This window comes from Calidris pugnax, unplaced genomic scaffold (genome assembly GCF_001431845.1).
Source record: "Calidris pugnax isolate Ruff unplaced genomic scaffold, ASM143184v1 scaffold24, whole genome shotgun sequence".
Taxonomy (NCBI): Eukaryota; Metazoa; Chordata; class Aves; order Charadriiformes; family Scolopacidae; genus Calidris; species Calidris pugnax.
The window spans coordinates 35,728,326-35,751,572 of record NW_015090922.1 but is presented as its reverse complement, the minus strand read 5'-3'; the positions used below and the strand labels follow the sequence as shown (position 1 = coordinate 35,751,572).

Below are 23,247 nucleotides of genomic sequence, written 5' to 3'. Positions count from 1 at the left end.
CTTGTGCTGCACTTCTTTATAATTAGAAACAAGAAAACAATGAATTTCCCCCAACCCCTCTCTCCTCTTTGCTTTGCTATGTCCAACAGTGCTCTTTATCGGTCTCCTTTTGCCCCTTCCACTCCACAATAAGCAAGAAATGAATAATGTAGCCGACTGGAAATGAATCAAAGCAGTCAAGCAGCAGAAGGAGCAAAGACCAAGATGAGCACACAGGTTTTGTTCTAAGCCCTGTGTTTGCATGCTCTATAATACCCAAAATGTAATACTCAGAATGACTTACAGGTACACAGCAACATATCACACAGCAACACAACTTCACAGACCCTCCAAAACTCAATTGAAAGAAACACTGTGGGAGAAGACAGACCACTACAATTACTTTGTTTAGGATTTTCACTACAGAAAAAATATTAGATGGAATCATACTGCAAAAGGCAGAGGAATAGGGCATACTGTTTTATAGTTGATCTGGCAGAACAGAAGAAATAAGCTTTCTCCCTATGGTGGAAGCACAGAGCTGATTAATCCCAGAGTTCCAGGGAAGCCAGACCAGAGGAGTTGAAGAAAGCCACAGGGAAAGCAAAGGGATTGTGGGGAGAGAGTATTTCAGGGCCTGAGAACAGAGCGGGAGCGCCTGTGTGGGCAGGCAACAGATGCTGCTCCAGATTTCCAGCAAGCAGCAAAGCAGGGAGGGATGGGTAAATGCTTGTTGTTTTACGTTGAGAAATTGGAGGAAGATGACAATTTAAGGCACTGCTCCCTGGATAGCTCTTCTGTTTCTCCTGAGTCTCCAATTATTTTTTTCTTTCCCTTCAATACCCTCATTTCCCCTGAGTATGCACTCATCAGCAACTTGCATTCCCCAGAAGTCCTCCAACTAGCTATCTGGGGAGACATTCATGCTAGAGGGCATAACACTCTTCTAACATGAAGATGCCTTTAAAACCACAAGTCATCTTCAGAAACCAAATTGCATGGAGGTGCATGAAGAATTCCTCCAAGAACTATTTTGGAGGCAAGTGAATTCAGCCAACTCACAAACATCAGCAGTAATTTCAATCCACTAAGCATGTTCGGTATTCTCAAAAACCAACCCCCAAACCACACACCTCTTTGCACGTGCACTTCTTTTAAAAATATTTTTTTCTTGGTCTGTTTTTATGCTCACTTTTTGCCCTCAGCCTGTACGATAAAAATGTTTTCTGGGTAAGCCCTGGAGAACCAAGCAGACCAAACACTAATGCTCATATGGAATTTATTTAGAGGGGGGGCGGGAAAAATCCCTTAAGTTGAGTAGTTATATTATTTTGAACTGGTTTTATATTTTATGCGTACATAGTGGAGCTGGAATTTCAGGGCTGGCTTTTGTTTGCATTCATCATGAAACATTTGTTATATGAGCTGCTGCTACTGCTACCAAAACAGCTGCTGCTCACTGCTACAAAACCAAAGACCAACTCAACATTTTCTTTCTTCCTCTGATAAGTCTAGCTGGCAAATGAGACCTGGTGTTTCTACAGAAAAACTACCTTTGTTTGGCTTCACTATCATCCTTGCCACCGTGGGCTACCCGGAACACGGACTTGAAAGAGAAAGGATAAATCAGAGCAAGAGCAGGTACGTACTGATGCTCCCGTATTACCTACAACCTAAACGTAGATCAGAACTACAGCTGTACGAACTCCCTGCTTTGCAGCTAGGGCAGCACCTCGAATGTGAATGTCTTTCCTTCAGCTGCTCTTGAAATTTAGCCATGATTTAGCCTTTCTGTCCTGCGTCATCATTTTCTGCCATCTGGAAAAACTGAGCCATGGCTTCATTGAGTGTCACATAAAAATGCCTTTGCCATAGAAATGCTGCTGCCCGGTGGCTCGGGTGATCTGCTTTCCTGTGCATAAAGAAATACCCACCCATCTGACAATCTGTGCACTTTCCTACCAACCTGGACACAGACCAGGACTCAGAGCATCAGCGGACAGCTGCTTTGGTCACCACGCAGGAGTTTCTTGAGCGTTCACTAGAGTAGACCTTCCTCTTCATTCATCTCCTTTGCTCTTGGCAAGGTAGCCCTGGGCTTCTGCCGTGTTTCTTTGCCCCACAGGGAACTAGGTCATAGTCATTGCTCCTGGAAACACTGCAGAAAAAGATACTGCTCAGGGTGCTAAAAACCACAAACCAACGCCACGAAAAAACCCCCTTAAACAGTTCCACCAAAAGCTTAATTCAAGTAGCACTCAATGCACAGATCTACCTACTGGACAGAGGAGGAGAGCATTAAGAAGGCACGATGTAAATTTTGTTTTTATATGCATTCTTCATCCTTGCTCCTACAAACACCATTGTATGCCAACTCCTTGACAACATCCATCTCTACCCAACTGCACACCAGTAACACAGCACGAGGGCATCAAATAAACCCCTAGAGAGATAAACAGCCATTCACCTCTCTTCACTGATTATGCAGAGCGTCCAGTTGCCCTGGTACTTAATTCAAGCCCCTGACATTACTTCATGTCAATACCTAGTGAAGTAAATCAGGCTTGTCAGCTGCCTGAAGACCCTTCAAAGATCAGTCATGGCTACTGTGAAATTGGCAGAGCACTTACAAGGACAGTGGAGAGGGGAAGAAAACTTAAAAAATAAAAATAAGACTTCAATGCCCAGAAAAATATTTAGCGGTATTTAGGTTAAAACAGAGTTTTCTGTGAATATTTTCATTCAACATTTAAAATAAATTTGCTTTCGCTACGCTCTCATTCCTGTCAGGTCCAATTTCCACCAGCTTTTAGGAGATGTATATTATATATCAGCCACACATTAATCCCACACTCTCATTTTATGTAACAGAAAAAGCACATGTTCTTGCCCAAGCAGTAAACCTCCAAACTTGCTAACATCCCGAGAGTGCAGACAAGCCCCACACGCTCCGCTGCGGCAGCAGCTCCATGGCTTCCCTCAACCCTGACCCAACACAACCCACCGCTGGGCTCTCCCAGCAACTTGTGCTGCACTTCTTTATAATTAGAAACAAGAAAACAATGAATTTCCCCCAACCCCTCTCTCCTCTTTGCTTTGCTATGTCCAACAGGTCTCCTTTTGCCCCTTCCACTCCACAATAAGCAAGAAATGAATAATGTAGCCGACTGTTTGGAAATGAATCAAAGCAGTCAAGCAGCAGAAGGAGCAAAGACCAAGATGAGCACACAGGTTTTGTTCTAAGCCCTGTGTTTGCATGCTCTATAATACCCAAAATGTAATACTCAGAATGACTTACAGGTACACAGCAACATATCACACAGCAACACAACTTCACAGACCCTCCAAAACTCAATTGAAAGAAACACTGTGGGAGAAGACAGACCACTACAATTACTTTGTTTAGGATTTTCACTACAGAAAAAATATTAGATGGAATCATACTGCAAAAGGCAGAGGAATAGGGCATACTGTTTTATAGTTGATCTGGCAGAACAGAAGAAATAAGCTTTCTCCCTATGGTGGAAGCACAGAGCTGATTAATCCCAGAGTTCCAGGGAAGCCAGACCAGAGGAGTTGAAGAAAGCCACAGGGAAAGCAAAGGGATTGTGGGGAGAGAGTATTTCAGGGCCTGAGAACAGAGCGGGAGCGCCTGTGTGGGCAGGCAACAGATGCTGCTCCAGATTTCCAGCAAGCAGCAAAGCAGGGAGGGATGGGTAAATGCTTGTTGTTTTACGTTGAGAAATTGGAGGAAGATGACAATTTAAGGCACTGCTCCCTGGATAGCTCTTCTGTTTCTCCTGAGTCTCCAATTATTTTTTTCTTTCCCTTCAATACCCTCATTTCCCCTGAGTATGCACTCATCAGCAACTTGCATTCCCCAGAAGTCCTCCAACTAGCTATCTGGGGAGACATTCATGCTAGAGGGCATAACACTCTTCTAACATGAAGATGCCTTTAAAACCACAAGTCATCTTCAGAAACCAAATTGCATGGAGGTGCATGAAGAATTCCTCCAAGAACTATTTTGGAGGCAAGTGAATTCAGCCAACTCACAAACATCAGCAGTAATTTCAATCCACTAAGCATGTTCGGTATTCTCAAAAACCAACCCCCAAACCACACACCTCTTTGCACGTGCACTTCTTTTAAAAATATTTTTTTCTTGGTCTGTTTTTATGCTCACTTTTTGCCCTCAGCCTGTACGATAAAAATGTTTTCTGGGTAAGCCCTGGAGAACCAAGCAGACCAAACACTAATGCTCATATGGAATTTATTTAGAGGGGGGGCGGGAAAAATCCCTTAAGTTGAGTAGTTATATTATTTTGAACTGGTTTTATATTTTATGCGTACATAGTGGAGCTGGAATTTCAGGGCTGGCTTTTGTTTGCATTCATCATGAAACATTTGTTATATGAGCTGCTGCTACTGCTACCAAAACAGCTGCTGCTCACTGCTACAAAACCAAAGACCAACTCAACATTTTCTTTCTTCCTCTGATAAGTCTAGCTGGCAAATGAGACCTGGTGTTTCTACAGAAAAACTACCTTTGTTTGGCTTCACTATCATCCTTGCCACCGTGGGCTACCCGGAACACGGACTTGAAAGAGAAAGGATAAATCAGAGCAAGAGCAGGTACGTACTGATGCTCCCGTATTACCTACAACCTAAACGTAGATCAGAACTACAGCTGTACGAACTCCCTGCTTTGCAGCTAGGGCAGCACCTCGAATGTGAATGTCTTTCCTTCAGCTGCTCTTGAAATTTAGCCATGATTTAGCCTTTCTGTCCTGCGTCATCATTTTCTGCCATCTGGAAAAACTGAGCCATGGCTTCATTGAGTGTCACATAAAAATGCCTTTGCCATAGAAATGCTGCTGCCCGGTGGCTCGGGTGATCTGCTTTCCTGTGCATAAAGAAATACCCACCCATCTGACAATCTGTGCACTTTCCTACCAACCTGGACACAGACCAGGACTCAGAGCATCAGCGGACTGCAGTCCTGAGTGCACAGAAGCTGAATTTTAATGCATTTCTTTGTTGTAATTACTAAAACACTTCAGTGTTGCTCTTGTTGCTTCCTGGCAATTTCATAGTGACCTCTCTCACCTCAGCCTCATCTTTTTAAGAGAACAATTATCCCAGGCTGGAGCACAGTAGGGAAGACTACCAAACAATTAACGCGTAGCTCTTTAACCAGTTTCGTCCTACATTCTCTCTCATATCCTGACAACTTTCTTTAAGTACTTTTGGACAGAGATCCTGCTGAAAATCACACCTGTATCATCTCATATCCCTGTGCTTGCTGACTCCTTCAAGGAACTAGTTGATTTGTGAGGTTCTACAAACACCATACTGTCTTTTCCCAAGTGCCTATTAATCCCATTTTTTATCATAGTTCCTACCAGTACATAAATTGGATTATTTCATCTGCTGCTGTCCAGGTGACCATTGCAGCTCCTTAGAAGCTTGTTAAGTCATGTTAACTACCATCTGCTCTTCCAAAATAGCTGCTGATTGAAGGACAGGACACACCGCAGGGTTGACAATTTCAGTTTCAAAAAGATCCTTGGTGAATACTAGCTCTGGCAGCAGCATTCCTGACACTGCCAAGGAGGAAAGACGGCTGAGGAGAAAAAACCACCACACCCTAACACCAAATCTGTTATCTGTATTACAGATGGCATCTGCAAGTAACTGAAAAGTTATTCAAATTGAGTCCAAACAGTACAAATACAATGCAAAAGATGAGACTTAAAAAGTGCAGTAACAATAGTGCAAATATTGGAGATAGAAAAAGCAGCCCAACTGTAAAGATACTAATTAAAGAACACAATGGGAATGCAATTTGGAAGAAAGGGAGGAGACAGGGAAGATGAGCCTAGAGAGCAGCAGAGGGGAGGACGCTCTTTCTTACTACATTTGTAAATTTGTGATTCCACTCCAAGAACAGAAAAAAAGAAGAAAAAAGGCATCTTCGTAGCCATATTTAGTAAAATCCTCTTCCCTTGCTATAGCTTCTTGGAGAGCAAGTTTTCATGAGGGACAGATAAAAAGGCTGGGAAATTCCAACTGGGAAAAGAAGCAGGGAGCATAAACTCCAAGAAAGACTGACTCCTGAAGAGCACCTCCACACCACAAACTGCCTCCAGGGCAGGTAGAGCAAAGGGGCTCTGCAGGGCGCAGGCACAGTGTGAAGCTGTGCTCACGGGAGCAGGTCATCCCTTCGGGAATGATGGCTGGAAGACGTACCAAAAGGACTCCTGTGTAGCAACTGAGAGCTACACTTCTAATATATTGCCTTCGTTTTAATTCCTATAGCTTTGTAATCAAGAAGCAACTCTTGTACTTCGCTGAAATTTATTCTACGAATCCTTCCCTTCTTTTCTAATAATAATATCAGTGGTCTTACGATGACTTAGAACACAATAGACTGTGTTCTCTGGGAGTAACTGGTCTATTTACAGATGTACACTGAGGATGTCTCTTCCCTGAGAGTGCCTCCGTGCCACCTCTCCCAGCTCCCCACCACCATCTCCCTCTCCCCAGATCTCTGGTGGGCCACCTCGTTCTGATGTGGTTGAAAAAAAACACCTTTTGGTATTAGCTTTAATGCCTTTAGCAAGCTGTGTGCCAGAAAGTGCCTTGCTACAATTTCACACCTAACTTGTTGGAATGTATGCTCTTTCATGTTTTCCTCATTTTAATTATTACAGCATTTTAATTATTATAGCAGCTCATTCGTATCACTGTAAAAACTAGATTTCAAATTGCAATGTTTATGTGAAAACCCAAATAACTCCTTAGGAATGGCTGCTTGTCTCTACTGTACAAAAACTACAGGTAAAAGGTTTTTTTAATTAATTTATTTTCTGTAGTTATTTTACCTTTAAATTTTTTCAAAACATTTCTGAGCCATCCAAGAGACTGTCTCATGGTACTTACATTGCTCTTGCAAGATGTCCCAGGGATAAAAAGAATTAGTTTCATCTGTAGCCTATTCTATCACTGATAAAATGGGCAGGGCTTTGAGATTCGTCTGAGGGAAAAATACAGTAGCCTTCTTCAAAGACAAAATATTACTATACTCCTAAAAGCAAAGTGAATATTCAGCTCTGAGATCTGCTCCATAGTGCTCCTGTGTCTTCAATGCCAGATAGGATCAGTTAAAAGATGATCCTCCCAAAACATTGACCCAGAAAATGTACCATAGGACACAATGGTAATTGAGCTAAATTCTTAGTTGTTTTGGTCCTATTATTAACAAAAGTTTTTCAAATTCCAGCCTCAGACACCTCGTGCAACTTGCTTGTTTCCATGGAGGTGAAATACAGACTACTGCAAATGTACTGGAGCTGCAGCTGGGAACAGAAGAAGCCTATTAACTGGGCTTTAATGGCTGTCCGCCTCCTCTATGACTTCTACTGTCTGAATCAGAGGTCAAAGTTGCCAAAGAAGCAATTTGCATAACCTGTTACTGCTGTACTTTTTATTCAAATGCTATTGTTAAAGCAGAAGCAGTAACAGAGCTTTAGCTGGAATGTTACTGATTAAAATAGCATTATGATTTTATTTAGGAAGTTAGTCAAGAAGGAACGAACTGTTGTTGCAAGCTTTAATTGTCAGTCATTAAAAAGTTTGTGGTGTTTTGTCACCAGTGACCCTGGATTATTTACGAGATATAGCTGTACCCGAATGCAGCTTTCCCTCTGAGCCAGAGCTTTAACGAAGCTGCTTGTCCATGGGTTTTTCATTCTGTTATACTCGGAACAGGAAACATTCAAAAGACATCATCAGGGAATCAAACTCAGATGAACGGCAGGAGCACAGTTATAAAACCGTAACATCCGTAGTGACTGATATGCTCATTAGATAAACATAACAGTTGCTTGAAAGATACCAGCACCAGCCCTTCAAAATGATCTCCTGACACACACAAAAAATACACAAGAATACTTGATATGTGGGATGCAAGGGTTTGGCTGACTGGCCCCTTGGGATTTAAACCACAAATAAATTTTGTTTTTACTGCAACAAAGTATGAAATTACATCTGCGTGGGTTTAGTCCAAAACCAGACAGCCCATCAACAGATCTGATGAAAGGAAATTGAAACAATGCAAGCATCATGAAGATGTGGGACGAAATGCAAAATCTGGAGGCTGAAGTCTTTTGGAACTGCACTAAAAGATGGAGATGATGCTGTACGTGGTCTCCACAGGTACGTAACGGATTGTATGGGAAGTTTAGAGACAAGAAACTCTGCTCATGAAAGAGAAGCTCAGACAAGAGCATGCAAAAAAATGAAGTGTGTTTGGCTTCAGGTAAAGACCTTGCCAGTTGATGGGATATGAAAAAAAGCGGTGGAGAGGAATAGGAAAAAGCAGAGTGCAGAGCACAAGCTCTGTATATATGTGCAGTACAGCACAAAGAAAGGAAAGATACAGTAATTCTATGAAAAAATATTTAGCCTATCTCCACAATGCATTGTAGGTTGTCAGAGCCAGTCTATCAGCTGAAAGGAAACTTTAGTAGAAGGGAAACATTTCATTTAGGCTTTTTACAGGATGATTTAAGGGAGCATAGACTTCCTTCCACTACAACTCACTCTGAGTGGAGCCTTTACAAATTCAACTCCCATGCAAGTCCAAGCCTAAAATAAGGATTTAAAGATTGGCATTGTGACTGGCAAGCAGAGAAACCATATCCTTCTTTGCCATATTCAGTGGTGAGACCTGGAAGGCGGCCAACCTCCTCGAATGCCAGAAGCGCCGAGCAGGGGCTCTGTGGCTCAACACTGTCCCTCCTCATTCCTCCAGTTCATGAACCATGCTCACCATCCCAACTTGCCGATACGAAATACATCAATTTCTCACCTTAGCTAGTGATTATTGTTGGTGCTGTCAGCTACTCATCCTGACTCTAGGAGAAAGCTGAACCATAGTAGCATGTTTGGCAGATGGACCTGTAAATTGCATTTCATTGCACCCTAAGCTCAGGGAGCAGATTCACCTGGAGTGAGTACCATTGCCACATCAGGCTGTCAGCTACCTCACTTTGTGTCTCAAAACGTGCCATTCGTTCTGAGCTACAAGATACATTTACAGCCAAATGCTCTGCTGTGCAATCATGCACATAAGTGCTAACTCCCATCTAACAAGTACACACTAGCAGGGAACAGTAAACACAGCAGACTTGAGCCTAGGTACCTACAAGCTCCATGTGGGCTTGGAAAGCCACGCCAAACTCTCTTGCTGCACCTTTACCGTTGCTTGAATTTTACCTGTAAGACTGACACTATCTTGGATAAATCTTTCGGTACCACTTGTATGTCTCTCATGCAACACACACGTAGTCTGGGGTGGCTTCACCTTCCTCAGCAGAACAAGATCCGCAGCTGGTATGAGCTATCAACTTGCCACAGAGAAGTCCAGCTTCTGAGACAAATCTTTCAAAGACCAAGCAGATCTTTTGAAAAACAGAGTCATGAGAAAGCCCAGAAAGTTCCCTAATCCTTCCAAGAGCTCTTAAAACTACTTAGTTTAGTCACGATGGGATTTGAAAACTCTGAAAGACAGAAAACAATGTATTTTCTTTTCACGCAATTGGAAAAAGAAAGGATATTTCCACCGACTGTGCTTATCACCGATTGCTGCATCCACTAACTTACAGGCATCCCTGATCAGACAGTCCGGTTTTGTCCCTGCTCTCCAAACCTTGTATTTGCATGGCTGAAGAGCTAAATAATATATCTACAGCTTTTGACACTACCTTCAGCTTTATAAAACAAACCAAGGAGCACATTAGTTGTGCAGAGTGTCCTAGATCCTTCCAACCTAATTGGGAACAAATGTCCTCAGGGATATGTGCTGTGACTCTTCCTCATTCCCTGCCTTTCTTGCACACAAAGAACTGGGAATTTGTTCTACAAGAAACAAAAAGACAAACAAACATTCTTCCTAGAGCTTTAACTGCCTATTTTAGCATACATATTGTTTCAGTGCGTTCTTCTGTGTAATTTTGGAACTTCTGAGGGAGAAGAAAGGCACGGTTTGTTCACATTTCCTATTTTTATTTTCTATTTTCAGAACAGGATGTTGGGTGATAAAGAAGAAAACGCCACCCAGGCAGAATGTAAATTCACGTATGCTATTACCACTGGCACGATGTTCAAGTCCTCTGAAAGTCCTGAAAAAGCAGGGAGATTACACCACCTTCTGGACAAATTTTTAAGTCGCACACACAGCTCACTTCACAGACTGGATGGGAACGTGCCACGGAAAGCGTTATGCAGTTAGTTACTTCCCAAGCCCAACCTCTTGTTTTACCTCCACAAGAAATTTATAATTGTCCTCTTCTGTAGAAAACTTTGATTCACAGTGATTCCTCTTGAGAGTATTATTTAGGGAAAGCACAAAGCTGTTTTAGAGTGTGAGGCAAAGGAAAAGACAGCATGTTTGGAGTCTCCAAAGTTTTTGAACATTTGAATGTGTTCAAAGTTTTCCAAGATTCTGTTTTAAGAAAGCAGCAGATGTAAAGAAGTGATGCAAAAAGCACCTCAGCATTTAAATTGAATCTAATCCAAGCTGCTTTTATTCTCACATCAAGAGTGCAGATGCTTGTAGGAGAGAGAAAGGTTGTACATTTGTGCACAAGAGACGAGCCAATATTTTCCCTTTCCACAAACCAGCCACAGCCCCCTCCAGAAAGCACAGCTTATGAGAAGCAGGCAGACTATTAGAAGCTGCAGATTATTTGTCCTGATTTTTTCCTTTCCTTTCATTTTGCGCTGAACAAAGGCAGAATACAAGATAATCACTATTTAAGGACACTGCACAAAAAGCACTGTCTCCTTTCATCAACACTCTGTCTTGTCCAACTTCTTTCAACATTTCTTACCCAGAGTGTTTGCTCTTGGAGGTTGTGCCTGCAAAGATATCCATTCTAGTTTCTCAGAGGGGAAAAAAGAACAGTGGGATCTTCCCATCTTCCCTTTGCTTTCTTCATATCACAGCAACTTTTCCAGTAACGACTCTCAGTTCCTGAACATTTCCCATCACACAGCATCCACGTCTTGCCAGAGCAGCCCAAAAACTGGGTGGGAGAAAGGCTGCCACAAGAATTTAGTACTAAAGGTATCAGTCAGACAACGGGGAGCACTTCTGAAAAAGTGATGGCCTGGATTGGGGGGTGAGGAAAGAAAGAAAAGCCTCTCTTAGCCTTCTCCACTTGCAAAGAGTTTTATTTTGCCAAGGAGTGGGAAAATGCTGTTTTCCACTTCCAGCAGAGGAATCACCTGAAGGCACGCTCCACCTTCAGCGCTGCCCTTGCACAGGAGCAATCTTCAGCACAGTGCAAAGCTTTCCTACCCTCTTCCCACCTCCATCAAAGACGGCTTCACCACCTGCCTAACAAAACCTCAGCCTTGCAATAATGACAAATGGCAGCATCTCGCTTCTTACTGGGTTTAAAGAGAAGGGGAGGGTCATAAATAGAAAGGGTCACGACTGTGTCTCCAGTATTCATGAACAGGATGGATTTAGAAAATCAGCAAGTTTACATCGCCCTGGATAATACTACTACTACAGTTAAAAACATTCCCTGAAGATGTGATTCTTAAGGAGACTCACATTTATATTGCGTTTTCAAAAAAAGCACATTTTACAGTTTACCTGACCAATGTATTTTCTTCCAGCTGACAGCGTGAGTGATTTCATCGCACTCAATAAAATTCACTGTTTGAAAAGCTTAAGTCAGTCTTCTTGCTTTAGAGTAAGATCTACACATTCTCCATGCAAAATGTAACTTTCAAGAAACAAAGTTGTTTTTTTTTTTTCTGGTATTGGGAAGAAGTGTTTTTATAGGGCTTCTGGTGCCAAAGAAAATTTATGAACTCCTGCAGAAAGGTGAGAGGATATGGGCTATTTCTGAGGTGATAAAAAACATTTTATTGCTTATTCTTTTAAATTAGATGCTGTTAACTTCTACCCCATGCCACAGAAGTTGACAAGGCAGAAGAAAAGTCTGTTTTGCTGTGTGGAGTGTGTATTTTCTGCCTCTTAAAAACAACAAAGATACGAAACCCACACGTGCCCAATTCAAAAGGAACTCTGTAAGTATTTTCCGCTTTTTGGCTACCAGCCAGGCTACGGAAGCGAGTCACAGCCAGCAAAAATGAACAGCACCAACCAATTATTTTTCCTTCAGCTGTGCTCCTGAGGGTGAGGAGAGATTTCACACGTGAATTTATGCAGTAACTATTTCAGGCCTTTCAAAGAGTTAAGGAATACTTCTAAAATTTGAAGTAAATATAATGCAGGGCTTTGCAATTGGACCCTATCTGCTTCAATGTTGGGAAAAAAAGACAGAATTTACTGTGTTAGCAAAGAAATCTAGTAAATACAGTATCTATTTATTTATTCTACCCATCTATTGATCCATTTATCTATTCAACAATCTGTCCTGCCCCAGAGTCTGTCATTTTAGAAAAGACAGGCAGCAAAAAAGACAGTCCTTTCATAATTCTTGACTTGGTATCAACATTAAGAAAACATTTAATTTCAAGGAGAGAGTGGAAAAGGAGACAAACAGGAAGCCCGCAGTTCTAAAGTATTCTACAAGATCAAACCAGATTGTTCCAATGAAAACTTTAGCACCACAACAAGCTTTCACATTTTGCTGCCCGTTGTTATAAAACACACAAATCAAAAAAATATCTGGCATATGGATTAGCTGAAGGCAACATTTTTAATAAGGCAATTAAGAGAATTATCCTCCTAGTGTCCTCTGACACTAGAATTTCCTGTCATGCAGAATTGCCAACTTTTTTAAACTCAAAAAATTTGAGAAAAATTGGTGTGCACCTCAATGTACCACCATCAAAAAGAAAATAAAAAGCCAGCACAGGAAAAATACACAGCAGCTGGCAAGCAAAATATATTAAAAATCTCAATAACCAACTGTTAGTGATGATGTCTGAAAATCAACTGCATTTCATTCTTTCAATTTTTTTATATTTTACCTTTCTTCACAGTTGCCTTCTGCCAGCTTATGTAAAACAAATTATTAGGATCACCAACAAAAGCACTCAAGTCATATTGCTGTTATCTGTGTCATAATGACATATATAAACAGACACCTGCACTCACAATTCTGTGCTCTCTGATGTAAATGTGTTTTTTCATCTCAATATGTTCAACTGATACAAGGGAAGTTCTGGAAAAGCTTTACTTTCTTTATACAAAAAGAGGAAAAACTGCCATAAGAGTACTCAGCTGGAGCAGCAGGTCAGCAGACAAAATTAGAAATTGTATAGATTTAATCTGCAAGTCTTAGTTGCAACAGGAGGTCAGTTTTGGCCCAAAGTATCTGCTGCTTGTGGGATCACCACACAGCTGGGCAGAGTAATTCTTCTTCCCAGCACTTTGTGATGCAACAGCAGAGGGAGTTGCAGATCAGGTCTAAGGTGCCCAGAAGAGAACGATGTAGGATTTCTTAAGCAGCATTTGAATATATATACGTATTTTTTTCTAGCTGATTCTATTAAGTTTTTTTTAAGTATTAGCACCAACTCAGAAATAACCTGAAAATAATTATAATTGGAAAAACACCCCAAACATATGCATGTATGGAAAGAGGAAGAAGAGAGTTAACAGAAGGAAACTGTTCCCTTTCTATTCTTCCTTGTCTATAAGCGAATGGGAAAAATAAAACAGAAGTTTAACCTGCACAGGGAATACTGAAGGAAAGAGATGAATCTTCAGATGTAACACAACACCAGTCTGAAGGATGAAATCCCAAAGAAAATCACTGTCCTGAAATAGAGGATTAAATCTCCCCCAGATATTGGAATATACACAGAAAAGAGAAAGATTATCCAGCACTTAACAAAGCTGAGATATTGCTTATTTCACACCTCAGGATTTCTAGGGCACCCTGATGAAAATCAAGACCCTACGTGCTGTTCGTTAGCTTCCCCCATTGTAATAGAAGTGAAAATCTGTGGTGCACGAACAGATGAGGAAACCCTATAGATTCCCAAATAAAAGTCTGCTTATTGCAAGGAGAGCATCCTTCTATTGATCCTCTGCCTACCTCTTGTCTAACATCCCCACGGGAAAACCTCAAAGACTGAGTGGTGCAAACCTTCAGGAAGATTTCCATGTAGTACAAACGTAGGTCTTTTTTAATTTACAAAGAAAAGAGAAATAACTGATCCAAGACTAGGCACTGATCTCATATCAATACCATACCATACTCTCTTTATGTCTGCTGTTGAGGAAAATAGCTCTATGGCTGGAAATAGCACCAAAACAAAGTAACACACACATCTTCTAAATAGCTGCCATAACTGCCTTATTGTAAGCAGATAATGACCCACTGAAATAATGTTCAGAGGGGGAATGCCGCATTTTCCCTTTAATATCTGTATCATTGCTAAATACAAGATTTTCAAAGATGCATGCTGGAAGCAGGGATTAGTGGACAGTCACCTGTAATTCCTGGTTATGGACAGAAACCCATAATTTCTCCAGATTGACTGATTACTGTGATAGCTGCTCCCAGTCAAAAGCCAGCCATCAGCTGCATGCATTGCAAACAAAATTCAATCTTTGATCCATGTGTTTTTAATATACAACTTGGTACAAAACACGCATTTCAGGGGCTGCGGGCATTTCACACCGACATGAATGCAACCAAGTCATCAAGAAAGAAAAGTTTTACCCCTCCCTGCTTCATTCAATGTTGATGGCCCAGCCAAATGTAAGCAGGCAATCTGTTCTGCTGGAATGACATGCACAGACCCACAGCACCATCATATTTCTTGGTTTAGGCATAGGACACAAGACTGTCTTCTAAAGAAGTTAGCAATAAATAAGCATTGGGAGGGATGGACTGACAGAGAGAAGAGACAACCCTTTCACAGTGACTGGGGGCTGCAAATTATGGCCTACATTAAGTGCTCTCTGTTTTAACTTCTCTACTCAAGTCAACCAAAGTCTTTTTCCTAAGTATGCTTTGTACCTGAAGTGCTAGAAACATGTGTTCTTTTTTCTACTTTACCTAGACTCAGGTTCATTTCATCATAATTGGTTAACATCACAGCAACAGTCAAGACTGAGGGAAAAATAAATATCCCGGTACTGGAGAATCTCTAAAGTGTACAGTTCCCCAAACCATTTTTCTTGAAGGTTTACTTAGGTAGATATTGCTGACACCATTTTGAGAGTGTTTTGATAATATTACCTGAGATCTGAGTATGACAGAACTAAAAGAAGAAAAAGCCACCCCAGTGGTAAACAGGAAGCTTTCTGACATGTGACAAGATCACTGGAGCACCAAGTGCTTGCTTAGGAATGAAACCACACAGTAACTTTAAGAATAAAAGCAGAATATGTACCCTTACCCATCAATCAAATCTGCTCCCTAAAAGGGAGATAAATCTCTTCATTGACTCAATGAGACATAAACACTTACCTTTCAGCAGCCATGCAGGTTTTGCCAAAGTTTCTATAAGCATAGCTTTTTAACGGAAAAAGTTACCTGGGTTTTTGTAGATGCTAAGCACATCCTTGAAATAATGAGGTAAGAATCTTTCTAATAAAAGCAGCACATCCTCCAACTCCTCCAGAATGCCCACAAGCAGAAAATTTTCATTAACGTTCAGCTTTGCTCTTTCAAGGGCCCATTCACCAGGCTCCCTGTATGAAATAAAGGAGGGAGAGAGAGGAGAGGAAAAAAAAAAAGAAGTTTAAATATGCATTTACTTCAGAAATTCAAGCCAAGAACATAACTGAATCAAAAAATATTCAGTGCTGTACTTCCAACATAACCTTTAAAATAAAACCAACAAGCAACATCAAACCTGAGCAGTTTACTGAGCTCTCCTGCACAACATCTAGACTTGACTTGGCATGTTAAAACACGATGGCATTAAAAGGAGGTTAATCACTGCATGGAAGTATTCAGTTCCGTAAACATCTTTTGCTGAGTTGTTTAAAAGCTCACACCTCTGAATATTTCATTATTTTGACACAGAATCATGGCCCATCTCCTGGAAGGAACAACTTCCCTGGGTGATGAAGGGTGCTAAAGGTTGGTGGGGTCCCTGAATCACATCAGAAGTGCCACAAAGAACCGCAGGAGGCTACCAGCCTGTTTCCCACTCTGTCCTTCATTTTAATTTCTGCCAAAGTCTCCAGGAGCTTCTCCTTCCCTGACATTAACCCCTGACTGTCCTGCAGCTCTGCCACGGGATTTGTATTTGTTTGCTCTGACTGCTACTGGTTTTTAAGATTACTTTAGGGTTATTCTCTCTTTTTCCCCACTGGGAGAAACTGGCAGGGCACCAGTACATCTTTACACTTCTCTCAGTTTCACAGAAGCACAATTAGGTTTGACAAGCATAGGAATCCTAAGTCCCTTGGATGAACTCATTAATTTATGTCCTGGGAACAGCAGTCAGCATTCATATTGATAAGGGATACAATAATGCCAGTGTCCCAAACTAAAGGAAATTAGCTTTTTCCAAGGGTCCAGATGGTGTGATGAACATCTGAGTCACACAGGCTACCTGAGAGGGGCTGGAGATCATACCTCTTTGTTGCGTGTATTAGGCTATTGCAATTTCTATGCAATAGTGAACTTCCAACATTTGTCAGAAGCTCTTCTGATGACACATGGAAAAGCTCATTGCTTTACACTCCCACCAGAGCAAGTTTTTTATTCCCTACTACCTTCTTTGCATTGGTTCATTTTCTGGAAGAGCAGGGCGTCCTGATACATACTACATTCCTCCTTCTTGCAGCTCCTTATGAGATTAGGCAGCAGCTGAAGGAAGTGCAAGAGCATGAGAGGAGACAGATCTATAATAAGCTACAAAGCAGTATTTCAATATACTGCTTGGGAATCTCATAGAGATATGTTGTGAAAGTATACAGGCATGTCACTGCTGTTAATGGGATTACTCATATATACAAGTTAAGTGTGCAAACATAAGCATTTGCAAATGAGGCCAAAATAAACAAATAAATAAAAGCCTAATGAGAATGAAGTCATGAATCTGTTTGGTTTCTTAATCATACCATCGCTTATGCCAAAAAACTAAAGCAATATTTTACAGCAAAGATACTTAGAAACCAGGATATATAAACAAACACATTTTCACTTGTTATTACTGCTACAAAAAAGTATGCCCTTTGACGGAAATTTCTGAGGACACATGCAGTTGTTCAACTATGGAGAAGCGGTAACAACACATGAATGGAATACCTTGAAGCTGGAAAAACCTAACAAAGAACATGCTGTGACCAACAATACAAAACTATTTGAAAACAAGAAAGTATTTACAGTTGTTCACATATTATTGCATAGAAGTTTACTAAGCAGTATCAATAATACAGCAATATAAGAATGGCACAAATGGACACATTAAAAATGAGCCAGCTCAGTTATAGCAGCAGAAGGCTGCAGTTCACATCATTTTAAGCATCACAACTATTTCTTACATGGATATTTCTCTCACGAGGAAAGGCTGAGGGACTTGGGTCTTTTTAGTCTGGAGAAGAGAAGACTGAGGGGGGATCTGATCAACACCTATAAATACTTAAAAGGTGGGTGTCAAGAGGATGGGGCCAGTCTTTTTTTCAGTGGTGCCCAGGGATAGGACAAGAAGAAATGGGCACAAACTTGTACATAAGAAGTTCCATCTAAACAAGAGGAGGAACTTCTTTCCTGTGAGGGTGGCAGAGCCCTGGAACAGGCTGCCCAGGGAGGTGGTGGAGTCTCCTTCTCTGGAGACATTCAAACACCGCCGGGACACATTCCCGTGCAACCTGCTCTAGGTGGACCTGCTCTGGCAGGGTGGTTGGACTAGATGATCTCCAGAGGTTCCTTCCAACCCCATGCGATTCTGTGACATAGAAACCCAGAAATCATCAGATATAGACCTGATACAAGCATCTGATCAGAGCTAAAACACATACTACAAAATTACAGTGCAGGCAAAAAGTGTAATGAGCACATACGGTCACTGCCAATGTCACTTTGCCAACCCAGAAAAGAAAAATCCACATAAATACATCCAGATTTGATTAATTATTGAAGTATTAAATCAAGAAAGTAGTACTCCATTTGCATTACCCTCCTTACTCCAAAAGATACTCATGCTGTTACCACTAACAGCACTACATTGTACTTATGCTTTTCTCTTGTACTTCAAGTAGCCATTGACTCTCTATTAGCACTTTTTGTCAAAATGTTGGCAACAGCTATGGCTGAACAAATTGGGATACCTTGTGTATATTTACCTGCATCTTGGATGTTGTCCACAGAAATATGGTATGATGTAAAATAACCTGGGATTGGAACATTCAGGGTAGTTTTCGAGGATACATACATTAATGTCCTGTGGGGGAGGAAAGAAAAGGAAAAAAGAAAGAGGTTGAATAGTTCATTTTCCTTTCTCTAGTAACAAGAGTCGTTTTGGTTTTTTTAATCTCATAATTCACATAGTCATCTCAAAGAATTGTGCTGAGGCTATACCAAATACCTGAAAAGTCATCTACTAGTCAATTTACCTAATTCTAATTATTATGAGAAAGATTGCCGGGGAAGGGTGGGGGGGAGTGATTTTGTTCTGGAATGCAAAAACCACTTTTTTTTAATGCAAATAACACAATTGTTACATTGAGATTACTGCTTAATTCAAAGTGGGACACATGGATCAACTTTCATATTGAGTTATATTTAAAATATTCAGGAGATTATTTTCAGACTCTTCTTTCTTCTAAATACACCCTGGGGGAAACCTGAAGTAGCCAGAATAAATCAAATTGAGACAACAATTATTATTTTTTTATTATTATTTCTTTCTGCTTCATTCAATGACTGGAATGAACAAACGCAAGCTGTAATTTGCACAGCTTCCTCTTGATATAAAAACATACATCATTTTTGATTATAATTGCATACATTCCTCAGATGTTCAGAACTGATCCTCTTGTATATACTTCCACTGAGTAAAGGGCTTACTGGGAAGTATTTATCATTTTCCTGATTTATCGTTCATCTAATTAGGAGTTATTTATCATTTTTTAAAGACTAGGCATAGCTACTGAACCCTGAGGAACTGTATTCCATTTCTAGCTTTACTCTGGTGTGATAACAAACACACCTGCAAGTGGGATTGAATTCCACTATCCTTATCTAGTCTAATGGAGCCTTACTCTGCAAGCAGACCCACTGACTCCAAAGAGATGTACATGGCAAAAAAAAAAAGACAACACAAGCCAAGATTCTCATCTTTGCAAACCCAACCTTCATTCTTATTTAAAGATGTCTGCTTTTATAATGCAGTAGGCTTGATACACATCAATATAAAACCAATGACTTATCAAATCCATACTTCATCAAGTAAATAAAATACGACAGAGAACACTTGAGTGGGCAACATGTCCTCTGCAAGATGGAAGTGCTCGGCAGCGTGGGAGACATGGAGACCATCCCCTGCTCTCCTGGGGCAGCGTGGGCTACAGGCCACCAGCCTCAGCATCCACTTCTGAGACCTCAGGGCAAAAAAGCTCTTGTCAGAACTTCAGCCGTCATATCTAAGTTCATTAGTGTCACACTTGGGTCTGTAAGCTTTTTAAAGTACATTCCTGTTTTCTCCTTTGTCTTACACTCATGCAAATCAAATTTTATACGCACATCAGAAGATCCTGGGCTGGGAAGTAAATCACATTGTGAGGAACCATCAAAGAAAACAACATAAAATTTGCCAATTGCAATACAAACAACTCATCTCCCCCGCTCCCCGCAGTGTATTCAAACATACTGAGAAGAGCTTGCCCTAAATACGTACCAGAAGATTTATGGTCAAAACTTGCATTTTGACATTCAAAGCTCTGAGCTGAAGCTAACCAGCCCCCTATCCTCAATGCTATGAATATTGTGAAGAAATCTACTGGTGGCACAGTAAGGTGGCACAGGCAGTGTGTCCCTTCTATCGTCAGTTGGTTTCTTTTCAACATGAATTAAAAATTGCAATTCTTAAAATGCTTATTGTTCTCTTACTATAGACACCATCAGAAATGTTTTTAGGGATATGTATTTTCAGTTTTTATAAGAACCTGCAAAGACCTGCAATGAATTCATTAATTGCTTGGATTTAAAAAAAAAAAAAAAAGAAAAAAACACTGTCTCGACAATACATGAAATTATATCCAAGCCAGTTTGCGCTCAATTAATCAATCAATCAAAAGACAGAAAAAAATTAAGTATTTGTTGAAAAAGATTATGTTTGTATTATTATGTAAGATTTAAAAACCATTAGTGTCACCCAACCAAGAGCTCCTGTAGAAAGGTGAAGGGACATTAACTCACAACAAAGAAACTTATTGTTTCTTTGCAAGGGCAATGAGCACAGTGAGTTTAGATATTCCCTGAGATAAATAAGTATCAACATCCTGATCCAGAAGTGTAACAGGGACCTTCTTGTCCTTCTGAAAGCAATATTTGATTCATATGGCTGGAGAAATATCCATACAATAAAAGCAATGTAAATTCACATCAAAAATCCTGCAGCTTTAACAAATGAAGAGCTTGTATTTAGACAAAAAGAGATTTTTAGTATTCTTTTTTAGGGTACACTGCTATAGGATCACTGAAACAACTGAGACAGTATCAAGTAGCAATTCCCTTCAAATTTGATTTGTGTAGGAATGAAAAAGGATGAGAGAGAAAAATCTTCCCCCCTCGTTGATGCACTCAAGGTTTAAGATAACAGCCAGATATGCTTTCATAGGAATCTATAATTTTTCACCACACAAAGGCACACATTTCACGTTCCCGACATCAGAAGCACCAAGTTTTCTCTGCAGTAAAAGCACTGCCCTTTCCAGCCTCCGTTTACCACCACCGCTGTGACCCTGAATACAGCTCCTGGAGCACCCTGATGCACGTGCAACACCTGCTCCCCTCTCCTGTTTTGATGTATTCGTAATTTGTAAAATAAATCACCAGCCACCGTCCATCCCCTCAGAGAAGATTTTACTTGATGATAATTATGTAGCTCCATGGGACGTGAAATCACAGTTTTTCAGCAAGAGGTGGGGCGAAGAAAAGCTGAGCCTAAGGTGTGCTAGTCAGTACAGAACTTAAATACAGCTGAAGGAAGCTGCTCCTCAGTTGCTGGCAGGACTTGGGGGCATTTCTGTTTTTTCCGGGCACAAAAAGCTAAGGTGAAATCACATTATTCTAGGCAGCATTATTCTGTTAGCCCAAGCAACATTAATGCTGCATTTCCCAGTAAGGGCATGTTCTCCCAGCAGGACACAGATCTTTTAGGACAGAAAGGGATTTATGTGAGACAAAAAAATTGCAAGGTGAGAGATGACAGCCTTGCTCATTTAAATGACTGGAGAAGCCTTGTAAAAAAAAATAAATCATTCAAACACAGCCAAGAAAGATACAGAAAGAAAGAAACAGAGCTACTTTGATCACACACCTCTACAACAAAGAAGAAGGAATTTTATTTTATTCCTCAGCTCCTGGCTACAATCCACACTGCTCACATCCTGCTGGGCTTCTGTCTCCACTAGGGCAGAGGGACACCCGGGAACCAGCCCAGGGGCTCCAAGTAACAACAGAAACCATCTTTCTTTGTAATAGTACTATATTTTTCTATTGTTACAATTTTGGCTGAAATGGTAAATTGGTAATGTCTACTTCCTTCTTCTGTAAAATTGTCTTTCATATAAAAATCACAATGTGCCCTAATCTATTAATCAGTCAATGAGACAGACTACTGATCTATCAGAAATATATGAAGGGTGTGTTATTAATACATTTTTTTAAGGTTAATAACAAATTGTTTTATTTGCAATGACGAGTTCATAAACGTCGTAAGAACAAGTTGACACATGATTAAAAATATTTAAAGGGTACAAAATTCCTTTGGGAATTTTAATGCTATCATAAAAAAAGGGCAAACTTCAAAGTATTTTCTGTAGAAAAATAAACAATTTACTTAAGTTAGTGTCTTTAACTCTTTGCAAATACTGTACCATATACAAAAAGATGTTACCATATATTTGAGTTTGAATTTCTTTTCCTTCTAATATAAAATCCTATGAGTACTGGGGGAAATAATAACTTTTTTGTCCAGTAGAAGTTTTTTTAAACACCTAAGTTTTTTTAAAAAAGAAATAAATCTTGGGATTGAAAGCATTCCCTATTACTTGATCCTCGGTGTCTCAACCAACAATGACAGAAACACCAGATTCTGCCACAGAATTCTTAGTATCCCTAGAGCAATTCTTAGTATCCCTAACTAATTAATAGTTAGGGATTAACTATTAATGAGGGATTATATGAGGGATTATATTAAATGAGGGATTATTAAATGAGGGATTATAACTCAAGTACATCCATGCCTTGCAAGTATTTTCCCATTAATCATCCGTTAATCTATGGGGAAGCCGAGGAAATAGCTTTTCCTTCTCTCAAAATCAAAATGAAGAATATGACAGTCTTTCCATGCCCTGTCCTTGTGGGATACTGTGACTTCTGTGAAACCAGGAGACCCTGCTTACAGCCCAGCCCCGGTCCACGCTCCTTACTGAGGTCTGAAGGTTGCAGATGGGAAGTTGAGGTGTGTCGTGAAGGCCACAGAGGAAGCAGCGACCTGAATAAATATCTTTCAAGTTTCCATAAAAGGAAATGAAATAAAATGATGTGGAAAACCAGTGAGTGAGCCCAGTCTAGGGTGACCTCTCCTGCTTACAAGGCTGTTTGTTCTTCATACGCCGTGCAGCTGGCGGTGCAGTCTAGTCCTCACCATGGCCAGCCAAGGAAAATTATTCTGCTCTGCCGAGAGCCCCCAAGAATCCTCTTGTGGCTTGTAAAATGCTCTCTCACACGCTTGCTCGGTGTTTGTAAAGAGGTCAAACTGACCGTTCCATCCTTGAGGACAACGTTGCATCATATAAACTAAATACAACCACGCTGAAAAAAAAAAAAAAAAAAAACTTTTCTTTTTTTTTTTCACAAAAAAAGCCCCACAAGGGGCAGAACCGGCGGCTGCGTGCCCCTTGCCACGGCTCTGCGGCCGTGCCCCGCCTCAGTGGCCGAGCCCCCGGCTCGAGCCCACCTCGCGCCTCCCCTCAGTGGAACGCCCGCGCGCGTTGAAGGGGAGGAGCGGAGGGGAGGGGCCAAGACGCCCCGCGCCCGTTGCCTCAGCGACGCCCCGCCCCCTTCCTCCGCCTCCCCC

The 23,247-nt window shown here is 40.8% G+C and overlaps 1 protein-coding gene across 2 annotated transcripts in view; it reads right to left on the bottom strand.

Moving 5' to 3' along the window:
• Positions 1-23,247, bottom strand: part of UST (uronyl-2-sulfotransferase) — a 102,225-nt gene that overhangs the window by 20,301 nt on the left and 58,677 nt on the right. For both annotated transcript variants that reach the window (XM_014951264.1, XM_014951263.1), the window contains exons 5-6: positions 18,287-18,384; positions 15,522-15,679 (exon numbers count right to left, since the gene is read on the bottom strand). In XM_014951264.1, coding sequence (XP_014806750.1) covers positions 15,522-15,679; positions 18,287-18,384 — 256 coding nt within the window. The remainder of the gene's footprint in view (positions 1-15,521; positions 15,680-18,286; positions 18,385-23,247) is intronic.